The sequence below is a fragment of the Poeciliopsis prolifica genome, unplaced genomic scaffold, assembly GCF_027474105.1.
Source record: "Poeciliopsis prolifica strain line A6 unplaced genomic scaffold, Auburn_PproV2 SCAFFOLD011, whole genome shotgun sequence".
NCBI lineage: Eukaryota > Metazoa > Chordata > Actinopteri > Cyprinodontiformes > Poeciliidae > Poeciliopsis > Poeciliopsis prolifica.
Genome location: NW_026562386.1, coordinates 13,318,039 through 13,335,342, shown reverse-complemented (window position 1 = coordinate 13,335,342; position 17,304 = coordinate 13,318,039). Strand labels below are relative to the sequence as shown.

General features: G+C 36.8%; 1 protein-coding gene across 1 annotated transcript in view; it reads left to right on the top strand.

Annotated features, from left to right (window-relative positions):
- The first annotated feature begins 3,018 nt into the window (after positions 1–3,018).
- Positions 3,019–17,304, top strand: part of LOC129364136 (protein kinase C-binding protein NELL1-like) — a 201,828-nt gene continuing 187,542 nt past the window's right edge. Inside the window, exons 1-2 of the mRNA XM_055036587.1 lie at positions 3,019–3,197; positions 3,623–3,751. Coding sequence (XP_054892562.1) covers positions 3,149–3,197; positions 3,623–3,751 — 178 coding nt within the window. The 5' untranslated portion in view covers positions 3,019–3,148. The remainder of the gene's footprint in view (positions 3,198–3,622; positions 3,752–17,304) is intronic.

Genomic DNA, 17,304 nt, shown 5'->3' with positions numbered 1-17,304 from the left:
TGTATGAATACGCACACACACACATACATATCTACTTTAAATACAGCTTTCTTTTTTCCCAGCATCTGACATCTTAAAGCAAATTGGCAACACACCTGCACTTCATTAGACCATAACAGAACAATAAAATCTAAACAGAGAAACAGGAATGATATTCTTAATCTGATTTACAAACTCATCTATATAATTAAATTGTCTGCAAAATAAAACAACTCAAAAGGTTACTTTAAAGGAAAACATAAAACAAAAAACAAAAACTGTCCATTTGGTAGAACCCAGTGATGTAATCAATGACATCATACATCCGTTTAAGCAGGACATGCTGGGCCGGCACCTCCCATACACCTGGCTGTAGGACAAACAATGGTGAGTAAAAAAGAAAAACAATTTAACAGAAATGCACCTTGGAACTCCCATGAATAGGAATGTAGAAGTGTTAGCTTTAACTAAAACATAAACATAGATATAAACTGCAACATAATGCTACCACAAGCATTGGTTTTCTTTAGTCTGTAAGTTGATTGTTTATGTTGAATATGTTTCAATCTTCATTGTTCAAACGGTGTTGCTATGTCAGTATACTATACTGACATAGCAACACCATTGCTATACTGAGTATATTTTTTTCTTTTTTGCTTCTTTTCTCTTTGAGTCTTAGTTCAGCTCCATCCATCTTAAATACTATCTTTCCCTCCACTTTCCTGCTTCCTCCCAGCCACAGGTGAACCTCATTTTCTCTGATTAGTTCATTAGGTTCCTTTGTCATGATCCACACTGCATCTTCATAAAACCTCACTGGTATTTGCTGTTTGTTGTTGCCTTCTTCTGTTATCTGCTCCATTCTTTGTCCTGCTCTTCCAGCTTCATTTTTTGGTAAGTTTTCATTATTTTTCAATAATGTTAACTCCACCTCAGCTGGAGTAGTTTTTTTTCAACACCACATTTTGCTGCACTCAGCTGTTTGATTGCGCCTCTTGCTGCAGGTATGCAAGAACTTGAATCTTTTCAGCTGCCCCAAATCTTCTGCAGAATGACAGACATTTTGTATTTGATCCTCAGTTTCATCTGTCACTATCACCAAAACATATTTTAGTTTCCTTCATATTAAGTCTTCCATTGGGGCCAGATTTTTTCTTAATCCACACATTGATCCTGGACTAAAACTCAACATTATTTAAATAAAGTTTTAGAAATACTGCCACCTGCATCACTTAAGTCCACTAGTTTTGACCATTTTGTTGGAAAATTGTAATGAACTTGCTTGTGTGAAAGGATGCAGGATCTATTGATATTGTGTTAATTTCTGTAATTGATATATTTGACAGTACACAGATAAAAACTGCTTTGATTTTATGTATGTGTCCATATTGAGCATAGAAGGCCACAAAAAAGTTATGGTGGTCCAGATTTGGCCCCCGAACCTCGAGTTTAACACATGTACACCAAAGTAGGTTTGTAATGTGACTCAAGGGTTGTGAACATTTTTGTAAGGCATTAACTTGTTCCCTGGATGAAGCAGGGAGCAACTTAGAGCTTAATCTGTATAGAAATGTCAATCAGGGATTGTTTGGAAAGACAACACTGAGAAAAGAATCAGTAATGAACTCAGAACAATATTAATAAATTCAGATTTTTATTTGAGTCAACTGTTATCTTTAAAGAGAGATGGCTTAAAGAGTCAGACAGCTTTGAGCTGAACAATTGATTTGTGTTGTTTTGTATTTATTAAAGGACTGAAAAAGAAATTATGCTGCCTGCAAATCTTACAGCTTGCCAAGAAACAATTAAATCTCCACTTTGAGCTCCTCAGAAGCCTCAATTTCCAAATAATGCTTCCTTCTGTTTTTTTTTTTTTCTTATTTAGCTCTGGATCAGTGATTTGGCCTCCATGTGAATCCTGCTGTTGTTTACAATCTAATTTGAGAGGCTGGAGTAGTGACCTGCATCCCAAAGCAGACATTATGCCATTCATTGTGTACAACTATGGCCACGTATTGGGGCCATTCAGATTAATCTAAAACTCAAAAAGTTTTAGATTAATCTGAGATGAAAATTTCTGCACTTGAACCGTCAAAAAAGAAAAAAAAACAAACAAAAAAAACAAAAAAAAAACAAAAAAAAAAACACATTTTAGAGTTTCAAATTTAATTTTCTAGAAAATTTATGGGACCTGAAACTTCACTTTGTTTCACAGAAATGTAATCAAAATAACTCTAAATGACGCTAAAAATAAAATAAAAAAGTAATAGGACTCCAGCTTAAATTGTGTTTATTTGTTACGGTACATGTAATGCAAACTAAGTTCATCAATCTTAATGTATCTACATGTATTGAACATGACAACTTAATATATTGGATAAACTTAATTGGATTACTTGCAACAATTTCTTTAAAGTTGACTCACCTGTAAAAAGAAAACTGTCATAGTAGAGCAGTTTTGCAGGTGGAGAACATTGTGCTGCTGTTCTGTAGATGAAGGTAACCCAGACAACCTGACAATGTACACAAATTAAAGGCTGGGATGAGTAGGAGTATGATTAATGGTTCACAATAAGGACAGGCCACAGGAGAAAGGATGGAGCAGCGGTGAAAATCCCATGGCTGTCAGACGAGGGAGAGGAGAAAAGACAACTTGGCAGATTCAGGAGCTGAGGAAACTGATCAGGAAATAAATTCCTCCTTTAGATATTGCCCAAGAAAAGTGAGCTGGAGTTGTGAAATCCACAGATCAGTGAGGCAATTTCCCACACTCTCCGCTCTCCGAGTTTTTATTTCAAACCTCCTTTCTCACCTTCAAAACCGGAACTTTCTGCCTTCTGAACGGGGGGACGGCACTGGTTGATAGTTGCATTTACAGCCGGGATATCTGTCCGCAGTCTGGTCGTTTTCCATCTGGAGTGCAGGGCGCACATTTCTGCCGCCTTAAACCGCGCGGAGGTTGATCAGGCGCGTGCAAACATCAAAGCGTCGCGTGCTTTTTTCCGGTAGGGAACCCCTGCGCTCGCGCCGTGGACCATTCCTCCGTTCATCTACATCCAGACGAGGTGTGAACAGCGCACAGCGCAGACGGACCAGAGTTGTTGCCTGGTGTGGATTCACGGCGGGAGCGCACAACTCGCGGACTCTGTACAACGCAACTCCGGCACAGATGGATATTTACGCAGCTCTGTCGTTGTTTTTCCTTTTCACCAAACCAGGTGAGCGCAAGGAGAAAAAAAAAAAGCTTGACCGCAGTGAGGGATCTAGTTTTAACTTGAGCTTGTTTACATTTTTGGTCTCTTTCTCCGCTGTGCATGCATGACCAAGTTAAGATTTCCCTCAGCGTCTTTGGATTTAGTGAGTCTTGAAAATAGCGACAGAACTGGCAGAGTAACAGATGAAACCTTCTACCTGCACCTTTAATGTGCAGTGCACCTCCAGCCCGTGGAGAGCACAGGTGATGACTGCAGGCAGGAGATGCAGCGATACGAATAAAGTATCTACATAACCACTGCGCAACTTGCTCAATAAGAGACTTGAGCACACATTTTGTTTTTATTGTGAATGTATTTTTTTTAAAATAAACCTGTATTCGTTCCCAGTTAGATTCGTTTCCCTAACCTTCATCTCTGTTTCTGTTCAGCTTTTGGTTTCGGATCAGATCAAGACTACCAGATTGACATAATCAGCGAACTTGACCTGGCAAATGCCACTTATGGAATTACCCAAGTGGCTGGACTTCACAACGGCAGCAAAGCCTTCCTGTTCCGAGGTAACGACCAACATTTCTCTGCAAGACGCGTAACTCAAGTTGAAGAAAGATCATTTTTATTCCGTGGCTCCGTGCGCGCTCCTGCACGCCCTCGGTTTTGTTAATTAGTGAGAGCAAACCCACGCAGCGCCACACCTTTTGGTGTCGGAGTGTGTTGAGTCAGGCAACTCCGGGGAGCCTCCACTCATAATTACTCCACATTTAATTTGTCCGAGGCGGCAGATGCTCAGAGTCATTCTGGACACACTTGAGCGCGCAGTCAGCCTCGGATTTCCGCCACACTGTGATTGTTTCTAATGCTTTCTTTTGTGTAATCCCAGCAACTGGCCGCATGTAGCTGCTATCAGCTGCTTTTTATTGTGAGCATAATGAAGGATGCACAGCATGTGTTTAAAGCCCTGGAGGGAAGGAACGGGGAAAGCTGAAAGGATGAAATGACATTTTTCCTCTGGTTTTGTGCTTTAAGTAGTTTTTCTTTTGAATGATGGGTTTTCCACTCTATGAAAGGTTGCAGAGCAGATTTGAAACTAGAGGTAGAGTTGATGAAGAGTGGAAGGACACAGTAAGGGTATTTCATTCAGAGAGGAGAGAGATGGAGAGTCTTTGGATATGAAGAGAGGAGTTCTCCAAAGACAAATTGTTCCATCAATTAAAAGATGTCACAATCTTTTAAAAATAGTGTGTTTTCCAGCTTTTAATGCAACAACTTGCAGAAAGATTTATTTGATTTTTGATTGTCTGTTGGATCTGCGAAACTTGACAGCCTGATGCAAGATTTTGCTTGACTCTTAGCAAAGTTAGACTGAGGCGCCGACCGAATGAAAATGTCAGCAGCCTCTACCAATTCTTTTTGTAAAACTCACAAAACAGCCATAAGCATAATGGGGAGCTTTTGTGAACATGCATTTGTTTACTATCTGTTCAAATCTGTGAGATGCAACATTAGCAGTTTCAGTCGTTTTAAATTTTAGTATTCTTAGGCCTCTATTGCTTTTGTGGAGATTTTTTTTTATTTCTATAAACTCCAAATGTGATATGACATCTGTCTGCTACAGGTAAGAGCAATGCTAATGATGAGGACTTCACAGATCTCTGTGTGCAGTAGTTTTATTTTCTGGAGTGCTTGGCTCAGTTCGCCACTGGCTCTACATAAATGAAGACCGGGCTGCTTGGCCAGCTCTACTGATGTAAAGCTGTCCAAGATTCTGGACTCAATACCGCCAGGGACAAACAACTGCTCTCACTTAGTTCATACACACAGCCCCCTCTTCTCCAACCTTTTCTCCTGACAGTTTCCAGGATCCAAGAGTTTGTGCAGCAGCCAGATAGCAGGGGAAACAGCAGGGTAGTCCAACTGGGAATACTGGACTTGCTTGTGTTGTGACCTAGTTAATACATCAGTGATGCAGTCTCTGCTTCTGTCATGGCTTGGTAACCCAGATTGCTCCACTAAGCGACACCAGCTGAAGAGCCATAAATATTTCATCACTTAAAAAAATGTTGATTGATATTTCAAAGCACCATAACCACATAGTTAAACATGCAGTGCATCCTGTTGTAGAGCTGGTGTTTACATTCACTGCAAAAACACAAAACCTTACCAAGTATTTTTGGTTTAGTTTCTATAGTGAATATCTTAGGATGCTTGAATTTAGACAAAAATAACTTCCAAGTAACTTTTCAGCAACATATAGAAACTTGTTTTTAAAGTAAAAACTTCCTTTATAGGAATGAAAAAAACTTGCTCTATTGATTAATTCACTTGTAACATCCCCATGTTATAAGTTAAGTTATCTGGTTTTTAGCAAGATATGTGTTGCATTTGATAAAGCTCCTATTTTGGCAAAGAAAAAAAAAGCTCAGTTTAATGACTTTTCGACTCTAATATCACTCAAACTATTTTCTGTTCTATCAAACTTTTTTTTTTTTTTTTAAGAGCATGAGGTTGATTTTCTAACATTAATTTCCATTTTTCCTGAACTCATAATGTGAACAGTGACTGACCCACTGTATAATAGGACCTACTCTGAACTTGTGATACAACTAAACCACTAAAAAAAAAGGAAATATTTAAACTCTCCCACTGTGCTGAAGCTATTGAAAAAAGCTCAGCTAATTTCTAAGATAGTTGCATGTTTATCTTTTGCTTTTTGCAGTTAAATGTAACAGAACTGCTTACATTGCTGAAACATCCTATATACTGAAATAAAGTTAATTTTGCCATATGAAGCGTGACCTATATTCTTGTTCCACGTTGCAGCCCAGACTGTCAGCCTCATTACTCAGGCCAGCCTTGGTCCAAGCTTTGCTTTAGATTTAAAATAGTGGTGATTATAGTTTGTTCTTTTCATGTTCCTGTGGGGGCATTTTGAAACTGCTGGATCCATTTTAGTACAGAGTATATAACTTAAATTGAAACAGGTGCTTGGGTCTCATACTATGCTATATTTTTCTGTAAGGACTCTAGTATTGATTCATTAGCAGGCATTCTTGTTTATGGAGGAAAAACCTTGTTACTTTAACTGTTTCACTGAAGCTAGAGACTTCATGCTTGATATAACTTCACTGCAGACAAACCAACCTCCAATTTTACTTCATGACCAAGAGATCAAAATACTTGAATTAATTTCCAAACTGAAGAGGGCGCTCTGCTCTTTTCTGGTGGTGGTCCGTTGTAACTGAACTGTCCTGTCAAAAGCTTGAGATCCCGACTTGAAGCCAATAGAGCCACATTGTCTGTGACAGGCTGGGATTTAATTTCGAGACCAAATATTTGGAAACACTCAACTCATTGACAGCACCTTGAAATTCTGTCCATAAAGATTATGAACACAATGCATGACTAAAGGCAAACTTGGCGGAGTCCAAAGCTCACTGGAAACAGATCTGACCTGCTGTTTTTTTTCCAGGCGTTCAGTCATTTCCAGTCTTTCCATCTCTACCAGAACTAACTTATGTTCCAAAATGGCTCTGTTTTTCCCTCCTTATGTATATCTTCATATCTGACACACAGGTTAAGCAAAGTGACCTGATCATGAAATGGGCTGCATGGTGAGCGTAATGGGATGGGTTTAGGAGTCACAATGCAGTTCCATGCTGTGCATTGTGTAAAATCAGCTGCTAGACATAAGAGTTTTCAAAACTGTAGTTTATGGCATCGAATTGAGCTCAATATTTCTGGACAGTGCATATTCCTCTGCTCTTCACTGGCTGTTGCACAGAATCATTAATGTTAAATGGTTAAATGGTAACAAGCACCGCTTTGATCTTGATTCTGTGAAATCTTTTAGTACTCCTCCTCAGCCTTTTATGTTAATTATCCTTAATGCATAACTCTGCAGACTGGCATGACTACAAAAAGGGTTTGTAATTAACGTCTAATATACCCTCCTGTTGATTCAAGTCAATTTTTTTCATGCATAATTAAAAGAAAAACCCACACTATAGTCCTGCATTGTTATATTTACTTATTGTCCCTGTTGATAATAAGCCTACTGTTGCGTGTAAACTGTACATATAACAAAAAATTACCTGCAACAGAGATCAAAGATGGATGTTTTTCTATTCTGAAGCCTGAGTTACAGATACTAATATACACATAATGTATGTTCATCAAAAAATACACAAAAGCTTGACTATACAGGGCGACGTCCAACTCCATAAAGGGATATTTTCTCGTCGCTTATTATAAAAGTTGCAACTTTTAAGATTCCTACAAATAACTTACAGAAAAAGTAGCTTTGTATCTGGATGAAAAAGTAGCTTTGTATCTGGATGTATGAATTAACTTAATTAATTTTGGTTAATTTTATTTATTTGGATGTAATTCACAACAAATGTTTTCTCTAAAAAAAAATATTTACAAAAAAATATGATCAATTCAATAATGTATAGAGGGATTCAAATTGTCATTTACAAACCCATTGAACAAGTTAAAATATTGAAAACTTCATTATCACCAAATGAAACAAATTTAGATTTGACAAACACTGACATTTTAACACCTTTATTTCTCAAGAATACTTAATGAGAAGCGCGTTTAGAGGCTTTTGGCAGGTCAAGGAAAGGTTTACTTAACAGCCAAAATAATTTATAACAGATCTGCTCCTAAATGGCCACCATATTTGTAAGCTTTTTCTAATTAAACTCATAATAAAGGAACAACTCTGTTTAATGAGAAAGATTGGGGGTTATGACAGCAGAAATGCACTATCTTTAGAAGTTTGGAAAAAAAAGAGAATCTACTAATGAGACAATGTGACAGTCGGTTTGTACTTACATTAGATGAGAGAAAGATACACAATAAGTATTCACAATTTAACATATCAAAGCACATTTTATCATCTGTTTTGGATTAATCCCTTGGAAGAAATTAATTAATCCCAGCAACAAAACTGACATTTTTTATGGATGTAACATATTAATACATCACTAATCAGTTAGTATTTGTTGTTTTCAGCCAACCATTCTTGTTTTGCTAAATGTCATATTATAACAATCTTGAGACCCACATCAGACCAACTTTATTTTTCTTGTATAAAATTAGCTGAAAGCAGGAAAAAGTGACAACCTCATTTGTTTCCCTATCTTTCATTTCTTTTTAATGTCAAGACATAATCAGATCAAGATGTAGCTCATTAGCAATGTGCAACATCTTGATGTTTAATTTACATAAAGTGTGAAAATGCTGATTTGTCTGAATAAAAAAGCTTTTTGTAAAGATTAAATACATAAAGGAAAAACCTGCTTCAGATTTTTTTTTTCCAATTTGCTCAAAAAAAATGAAATACTAGGAATCTTGAAGCTGTTTAATTTTTTTTTTTTACCACCCCACTCCTAAGAAAGTAGAAATGCATAAATCACATTTTTTTTCATTCTGCATATAATGCCTTCTCTGTTGGGCTTCTGTAATAAACTGTTTTTATTAAGAGGAAAAAAAAAAAGACGATCCGAAATCTGAAATTGGAGCGATATGAACAGTAAATTGGCAGTTTTGAGATGACACAATTTTTAACAAACAAATGTCCCCCACAGCGTAATAAACATGTCGGTTCCAACTGAAAACTAAATGTCTGAATTTGATAAAACGTGCAAAATCTGGTCTAGCATATTTGAGCCAGTGTAGGAAAAAAAGTACATTTCTGTCAGAAAACTCAGAAATTTTGAGACTTACCTCAGAAATTTTCTAGAAATAAACAGATATTTCTTTTTTATTTTTATTTTTTTATCCATAGTGGCTTTAATACACTGTCATAAAAATCATTTTCAAGTTCTGTCTTTGCAATAAAGGTCAAGCTACTCTTTCAGATTTTTTTTCTCTTTTTTGACCCGTGATTACTTTTCAGGCTACATTTTTTGGCCACATAGAATAAAGTTCTGACACCTCTGGACTAAGTGATTTTGACAAAGCAGCAGGTATCGAATACAGGACAGAACCTCTACTGGGTCAGGCTCATTATTGTCTCTTGATGATGGGATCATGCTGATCCTCCACATTGTATTTTTTGTGAGTTTATAATTAAAATATTTTCCACCTTTGTGGAATATTTTTCAATCTCTTTCTGGTCTGTGGTTTGTACAGCGGCGTTACAAATCTGTTGCACATTACAGTTCTGACTCATTAGTTTTCATTGCATCATCTTAATGGTATCTATTTAGCAAGTTAGCATCAGGAAGGAAGGGACATCATTAAATCAGCCGTGTGACACATTTCGTCTTGAGTTTTAGTTCTTTTATTAACCTGGGAAAAGCAGGTTAATTTAACTGACAGCGGCCAATTCTGTGTTTTCTCTTTTCAGTCAATGGTTAAACAGAATTTAAATGAACTAAGATTCGATTTTAAAAATCGACATTAAAACTAAAGGTGTTGCATTACTTTATTGTTTGAAGGAGTTCTACAAATTGTCTGACATAATTAAGGCTCGAGAAAATTTAGAAAAAAGTTAATGTTTGCACTCTTATGCAAGTTGTTCCCCTTGCACCAATGACTAGCTGTGAATGCTTTTGCTATTAATAAAACAAACCATCTAATCGACCCGTTTTTGCTTCTTTGGGCTATTTCAAGTCCACCTCCAGTGAAGTGCAGAGGAAGGCCACGTTGCTTGTGCCAACACTTATTTCCAAAGCTTTAGTAGAAAACATTGGCTTTTGTTATCAGCCTATCCAGGAAATAAGTTAATCACAGCAGAACAAACAGACACCAAATTATTTACTCAGTAAATGAAGCTGAGTCCAACATGGGTGTAGAGGGAATTCACAGTTTGCCTTTTCTCCAACAGAAAGATCTCTATCACTTTCCACCTGGGCATGAAATAGAAGTTAAAACTACTTTTTTCCTTTTTTCTATTACAGTTGTTTAAAAAGCAATCAGGATGGGAAAACTCATACATACATAAACAGCAGTGTTGAGAAAGGCACTAAGGTCCTTAATCATGAGAATTGAAGGTTAATTTATTTATTGAAGATAAAGGTACATGAATCATGCAAGGATGTTTAAGAAATGCATTTTAATCAGTGTTGTGTTTTAAGTTATATTATTGATGCTAAAAACAAATTTCAAAGTCTTGACAAAAATGTGGCACAGAGTTTACAATAATCACTGTCTGCAAACACTGCATGCTGCAGCAACTTCCCTAATTATGTGCAGAATGTTTTCCTTACTGTCCTTTTGGAGCCATCAGGAATTATGCAGTTTAGATTTTTTTTTTTTAAATCTCACCAGATCCTGCATGTGTTAAAAAACAAACAAAAAAACTTATTCATTTCTGGCTGCTGTTTGAGGCAACCAGAAAAAAAAATCTTAAAAATATGTTGTGAATTTGTAGATTGCCTCAACCTTTTGCTACATTTAAAGGCAGTGCGAACAACTTGAGCTAAAAAAGTGTTGGTGAACTTAATTTTATAAGTTGCGCTACAAATTCTCGTTCTGATTGAGTTGTTGAGTTTTATTGATACTAAAATGTAAAAATGCTTTACTCTTAACTTTTTTACAGCCTCTATAGTTTTGCTTTTACAATAACTGTTAAGCCCCATCTGTTGTCCTCATACATGATGATGCTGCCACCAAAACCATGTTTCACCACTGGAGGTCTTGCAATGTTAATTTTCTATAGGATATTCTCCATATTTGTAAAAAGTAAAATTCTGGTTTAGTTTCTGCAAAGTACCTTCTTGCACACTTTCTTCTAAGTGTCTTGCAGAGAACTGTGAGTAATGCTACTTATTTACCTTTTTTTCTATCTTTGCTTTCCATTACATTTTCAGTTGATTGCTCAAACTGGGCTTTGTGTACCAGTAAAAAAAAAAAAACAGCTTTGGACATCTCACAATTTATTCCCTGTCTGTATGTGTTTTGATGTTAATGAAAGTATTTTTTACCCACAATCCTTTGAGGCATTCAGAGCTTTTGCAGTCATTTATCTTCTAATTCACTAAAATACAAAGCGTTGCATTTGCTTGCCCACTGTGAAACACGTTGAACTTTGTGATTGTAACTTTACAAAATGTGAAAGAGTTGAAAAGGTGTAAATGTTTTTGGGGTTATCAGTAGACATTAGTTGCTGTCAGGGGGTTGCTGGTTGATCGAATGTTTGCCTTGAAGAACCCTTAAAGTCTCGGAGGTTAATGTGGTGGTTCTACAAAAATGAGTGTGAAGGACGAAGTGTCAGACTTTCTGTAATCTTTGAGCATCCTGGGGCCGAAGTCTGCAGGCTCAAAGATCTGTTCAGGTAAAAACAGAAATTAAAGGTTAGTCTGCTTTTTTGCTTTTTAGCAAAATATGACTGCTTTTATTGTTGAATAGTAAAGAGCTGATTTAGACTTTGATTTAATCCAGGTATAACCACTTAGATATTTGCATGTAGCACAAAAATATTTTTTTTATCCACTTGTTTGTTTTTAATACTCCCACAAATGTATCTTAAGTCTGGCAAAATGCGTTTTGGATGATGACCCTTTTAGTGTCCAATAAAGTAAATTCTTGTCAGTAGTTATAAAAATGTTGCATATGTCAAATATAACTTGAAAGACATTTGACTTTGCAATTTGCTGCCTTGAAATTGAACTGTCTCTTTAAGAAGCTCCTATTTTTTCTGACACTTCACCTTCAGCGCTTCACAATGTTTCTCCTTGATTCCAACATAAAGCTCACATAAATTTGGCTTATCGGCCCTTTTGAACAAATAAAATTTGACAAAATTAAGGTTTATTGATAAGAATAAGATAATGTATTTTGTATCCATTCTTTTTTTGAATTAACCTCATGTTTTTTTTTTAAATCCTACATGTGTTGATGCCTCTTTAAAAAGTGGACACTGCCAGCAATTTTTCTCCTAATGGATTAAGTGGTGTTTTACCCACTTCAAGGCTTCTGATGGGGTGTCCTTGTCAAGACAGAGTTAGCGTTTAAATCAATACGAACACTCACAAGCTTATTTTTATATTAGCTGTGATTTAATCCATCATCTCTGCTGAGGAGTTTGAATTTGTGATAGTATTGATGGCCAGATATGTTTTCTCTAGTGGTTTGCTGGCACATAATCGATGCACAAACACATAAACCACACATTTTTGCCCTTATATTATCATAATACATGCAGGTGTTTCCTGTGTGAACAGGAATGTTGGAGGGTTAACAAGACAAGCCAAGAATCTCGGCGAGTTCCCTTTTTTTTAATTTCTGAGGATATCAGCGCTGTGCACGCTGTTCCTCTTTTAGAAAGTCAAAACATGCCAATCTTTGATGGGCTCAAGTTAAATGTTATCATCCTCATGTCAGGCGATCGGTTCGTCACAAGGTTTGGCTCCACTTGAATGGATCTGTCCGTTCTCTCCTGGATGGAGCTCAGCTGCAGGTAACAAAATAGAAAAGGAAAAAAAAGGCACATTAATGAGATCGAATTAGCACTTAATTGCCTAGGATACACTAAAATTACACAGTAGGCGGTTTACGGAGGAGAAATGGGTGACGACATATTTTGGAAATCTTGATAAACACGGATACACCAGGAGCATGGCTGAATAAAACGGTTTCAGTGAAAAAAGTATCTTCAGTGAAGCTTCTGCTTGATTCGTCAGAGCTGTCTGAAAACTGAGAAATTTCTGTGCGGTCTCAGTCTCTCCTGCATCCATGTTGTTGCTATTTATAACTCCCCCATACCCCCCCATCTGACTGCAGAGAGGAGCTGGGTTGCAAGTGGCACAGATATTGCTGAGGGAGCCCCATGCAGCTGGGCCCGAGAGGCTGAGGATAGTTCACAGGTAAGCCAGGCCACGACTCTGAAATCTGCGGCGCGCAATCCCGGTCGCTGAATCCAACGGAGGCTATCAACCCTTTTCATCTTTTATGCATGAGATTTCTGCCTGTCCTACTGCTGGAGGAGGCGAGACAATGGTCCCACCTCACAGCAACCTCAGAGGAATTATTCAGCCTGAATTATTCATCATGCATGAGTGTGATATCTTTTAAAGAGACAGACGTGTCTCTATTGGCCCCTTGATGTTAAATTAAGAGCAGAGCATAGAAACATTGACTGGACACACCACACACCAAGTCCCTTTTTATTTGGAAGTAAAAATTACTATCTTGTCACAGACTGACCTAAAATATGCATAATTTGTACACAATGAATGAGACTTTACATTTACTGTAAGATTCAGTTTATTTAATGGCTTTAGTGTGAAGCTGAACTGTTCTCAAGATGAAATTTTCAGAGCTCTTATCTTGTGCTGTTAAAAAGCTACATAATTATCAGCATTATTTGTTTTTCAGACTAGACTTAAAACCCCCCCAAAAACAAACAAAATAACTTTAATACATATTCCTTGCTTTACCTTGCTACAATTACAGTATAAACCAAATGTTTACTAACACTGTAAAGCAGAGATAACCATTTTTATGTTCTTTCATTAAATATTTTTTTAGAGAGAATTTTTTTTCAAAAACTTTAACTCTTCAGATCACAGGAAATGTTTCTAATACTGTCGGGAAACTATTTTTATGCTGCTTTGGAGTAATGGCTTTTTCTCACCGAGTGGCCTTCCAGTCCAAGTAGAGATTATTGTTTTTCTGTAGATAACTTCACTCATTTTGCTTCTGTTCTGCAACGAAACTCTGTTTTCCTATATGGTGTATATATCTGCTTTCAGCTGTATTTTAAAATTACATCCTCCAGTTTATTGGTTTGCTATTTCTGTTTCTCTTCCTTTCGTTGCAAATATCAGAATAACTACATTCAGCCAACATTCATAGTGAGCTGCGTTTTCTTTTTGTTGGCTTCCAACTCAGAAGTTTATGGTTGCTGAAGTCTAACATAAAGCTATCCTTGAATCTTAATATCTCGTCTCAGAATGAATTTCTAATCCCTTTCTACAAAACCGTCCTTCCAGTCACAAGATTTCTTGAAGAACACAAAACTGCAACATGTGACAGTGGTACCAGAGGAAAGATGGTAAGCAGTGATGTGTAAACACCGTATAATTAGTAGTTGAGGGAACCTCACTGTGCTATGTTGCATGTTTATCGAAAAACTCCCGCTAATGCCTGTGTGCACACTTAGAGGAAGCTAATCCCTTCTCCAAGAAACCATTACAAGTGTCATACTTTGCACATACTGTATTGGAAGACAGGCTGCATCCTGTTCTCCACACTATCAGGCTCTTGCCAAAGGAAGAAAATTCTCTGTATGGTGATTGAAAGAATCAGCCTGGTTATGATTATAGCAATTTTTACATATTGTTTACATGTAGCATGTCAGGGTCATTGTAGATGGAACAAAAAAAAAAAAGTTAAGTAAATATCCACCAAAAAATTAAGAATTTTTTTTTTTTTTTTGAAAAGTCAAAAAAAAAATAAAAAATTTGCTAGGGAAAAAAACCCCCCAAAAGTTCAGAATCTCAAATTTTCTAGAAAAACAAAACTGAAAATGTTCAAGTTTCAAGTGATGAAAATTTTTGGAAATTTTCTGAGAAAAATCTGAAATTTTGACTGAAAATCTCAACATTTTTGGTCAACATAACTTTCTAATCAATATCTTCTAAATTTGTCATATTTCAAGTGCTCTGACATATTTGGACAAGAAACTAGACAAAAAATGCTTGGTAAGCGTTCATGTTTTTGCATGAAATCCTAAACAATGTGGCGGTATCTGCACTGATACATCTTGCATGTCAAAAACCAACCAGTTTTCCAGTTCCCCTGGCTGTGAAACGGAAAATGGGGAACTATAATAGATAGATAATTGTCCAGACTCTGATCTAGGAGGAATGTGAGGTCAATGAAAAGTTTTGCATTACAGAGATAAGACTTTCTGCTTTGACTGGAGCAGATCCAAACATGAGTTGTTTCTGTGGGGATGAAACTACCGTATACCATTTTTTAATTTATTTTGTTGAACTTGCTTGAAGCCTGTTTCAGAATACATGCAATATATTTTATTAGCTTTCAGATAACAGCACAACAGTTGGATTTTCTTTTCTCTTTTTTTGATTACTGCAAACATGCTAAAATGTGAGGAGCCATAATTTATTTAGACTTGATTGGAAGGCCTTTGACCTACCTGTACAGTCTCCAAATGCATCATAAGAAAAAACTGTTTGAACTAAGATCAATAACTTAAGATATATTGTATATATTTAGATTTGGAGGAAACCAGAGTACCTTGATAAATTTATTGTGTGCACTGGGAGCTCATGCAAATTTCAAACAGCATGGCCCTCATGCTGTGAGGCGACTGCAAAATGAATACAAATAACACAAAGGCATCACTTTTTAAATTCTGGTTGTGCTTTGAGAAAATAAGTATTTTTTGACCTGCTTCAGGATGTAGTAATCTGGGAATTGTTTTTGAAGTATGTATTTAACTTCTGACTGATTTAGCTGCATTATCTTTGCATACTGTACGCACACTAACCGGTACATGATGAACGATTTACTGTCTAAATAATGCCATACATTGATTCTCCTGACAAACCTCACTGCACAGACGGAGGCCTGATCCTTTTTTCCTTTAATGATTCATCTTTTGTATTTTTAGGATATGTGCAACCACCAGCTGTGCCGTTTGTGCTCCTTGAAATGTAACTTTTAAAAATGTCTGACTGAAAAAAAATGTAGATGCGATGTCTTTTTCCTTTTTTCTTTTTATCAAGCAACGCAAGCTCCCTGTTAAGCATTGCTCATTATCACACCCAGAGAAATGTCATCTACAATCTCAAAAGTTCCTCTCTTAAAATCCATGACTGCCGACTGGTGCAGGAACCTCAGCACGGTGCAATTAAACGCTGTTCATTCCTGTCCCAAACTCCTGCTAGGGCGCACAGACTCAGTCTTACAGCAGCTTCCAATCTCCATCACAGGCTTAATATAATTAGCTGCGCTTTGTCCTGCCTGCAGCCATTGTCTTTGTTTTGATGGTATCACTGGGATGCTATAATTGGATTCACATACACTTTGATGGCTTTGCAGGCTGTTGCAAATTTCAACTGGAATTTTACTGTTCCGATTAATTAGAGCTTATGACACTTTTATAGCTGTATGACATATGTGATGAACAAGAGCAGACAAATTTTGTTACTTTCAAAAGGGATCGCAGTTTAAGTTGTAGCATCCAGAGAGACCTTTTGGTTTACAGTTGCTTGGTTGTCATTACTTTAGCACTGAAGGTGCTAAAGTAAAGAAAGAAAGACATTACATTTAATGCAATTTATAAAAGAAAGTTGCTTTCACTTAATATATCTCACTAGTTTACCTTGTACACATAGAAGATATTTTCTACTGAGTAGCTGCTGACAATCAGGGATTAATATTTTGTTCTTTATGTTGTTATAAATATGTATTCCAGGTCCTGAACACTATTTAAATGACTTAACAGAGGAATCTTGCTTAGGAGTTTTAAAGTTATAAATCTCTACTGTTTCCTAACTAACACAATGCTGCATCATGAGGTTGTTGAGCTTTGCAGAACCGGTTACCTCCATGTAGATGTTGTTATAGCATTTCATAAATTTTCCACCAAAGTCCAAACCCCTGGTTGCCAAAACAACCCTGACACCGCCATTGCTACAAATGACTATTAATTTACCGGCCCCATATAGAGCCATGGCAACTTGAAAGCAAAAGATGTCATTGATAACCTTTAAACCTGAGCTGAAGTATACAACAAATGCAGAGGGTATCGCTGTCACCATGTCAACACCCCACCAGACTAGTCGTCCTGATTTTTATGTTTTTAAAGTACAGATGAAGGTCTTAGCGGCTTTGGGAGAAAATAAACTTCTTCTGTAGTCAAAGGTAGAGGCAGTGAAATGCTCTGCATGGTTTAAACTTAAAAACATTTTGAAATAAGGAAAGTAAACTAGTTTGTAGTGAAACATCTTTCTTTGTTTGGATACCTCATTGAGGTATCCAATGCATGGCTGTTTTCTCCACCATTGTAATCTTAGCTATGGGGTGACATTTTCAAACGTGTGCACATTTTTCTGCAGATCCGCTGCTGCATGTCTATAGTTGGCTTGAACAGATCCGGCTGGATTTAGATACCCTTGCAGCTCAAAAA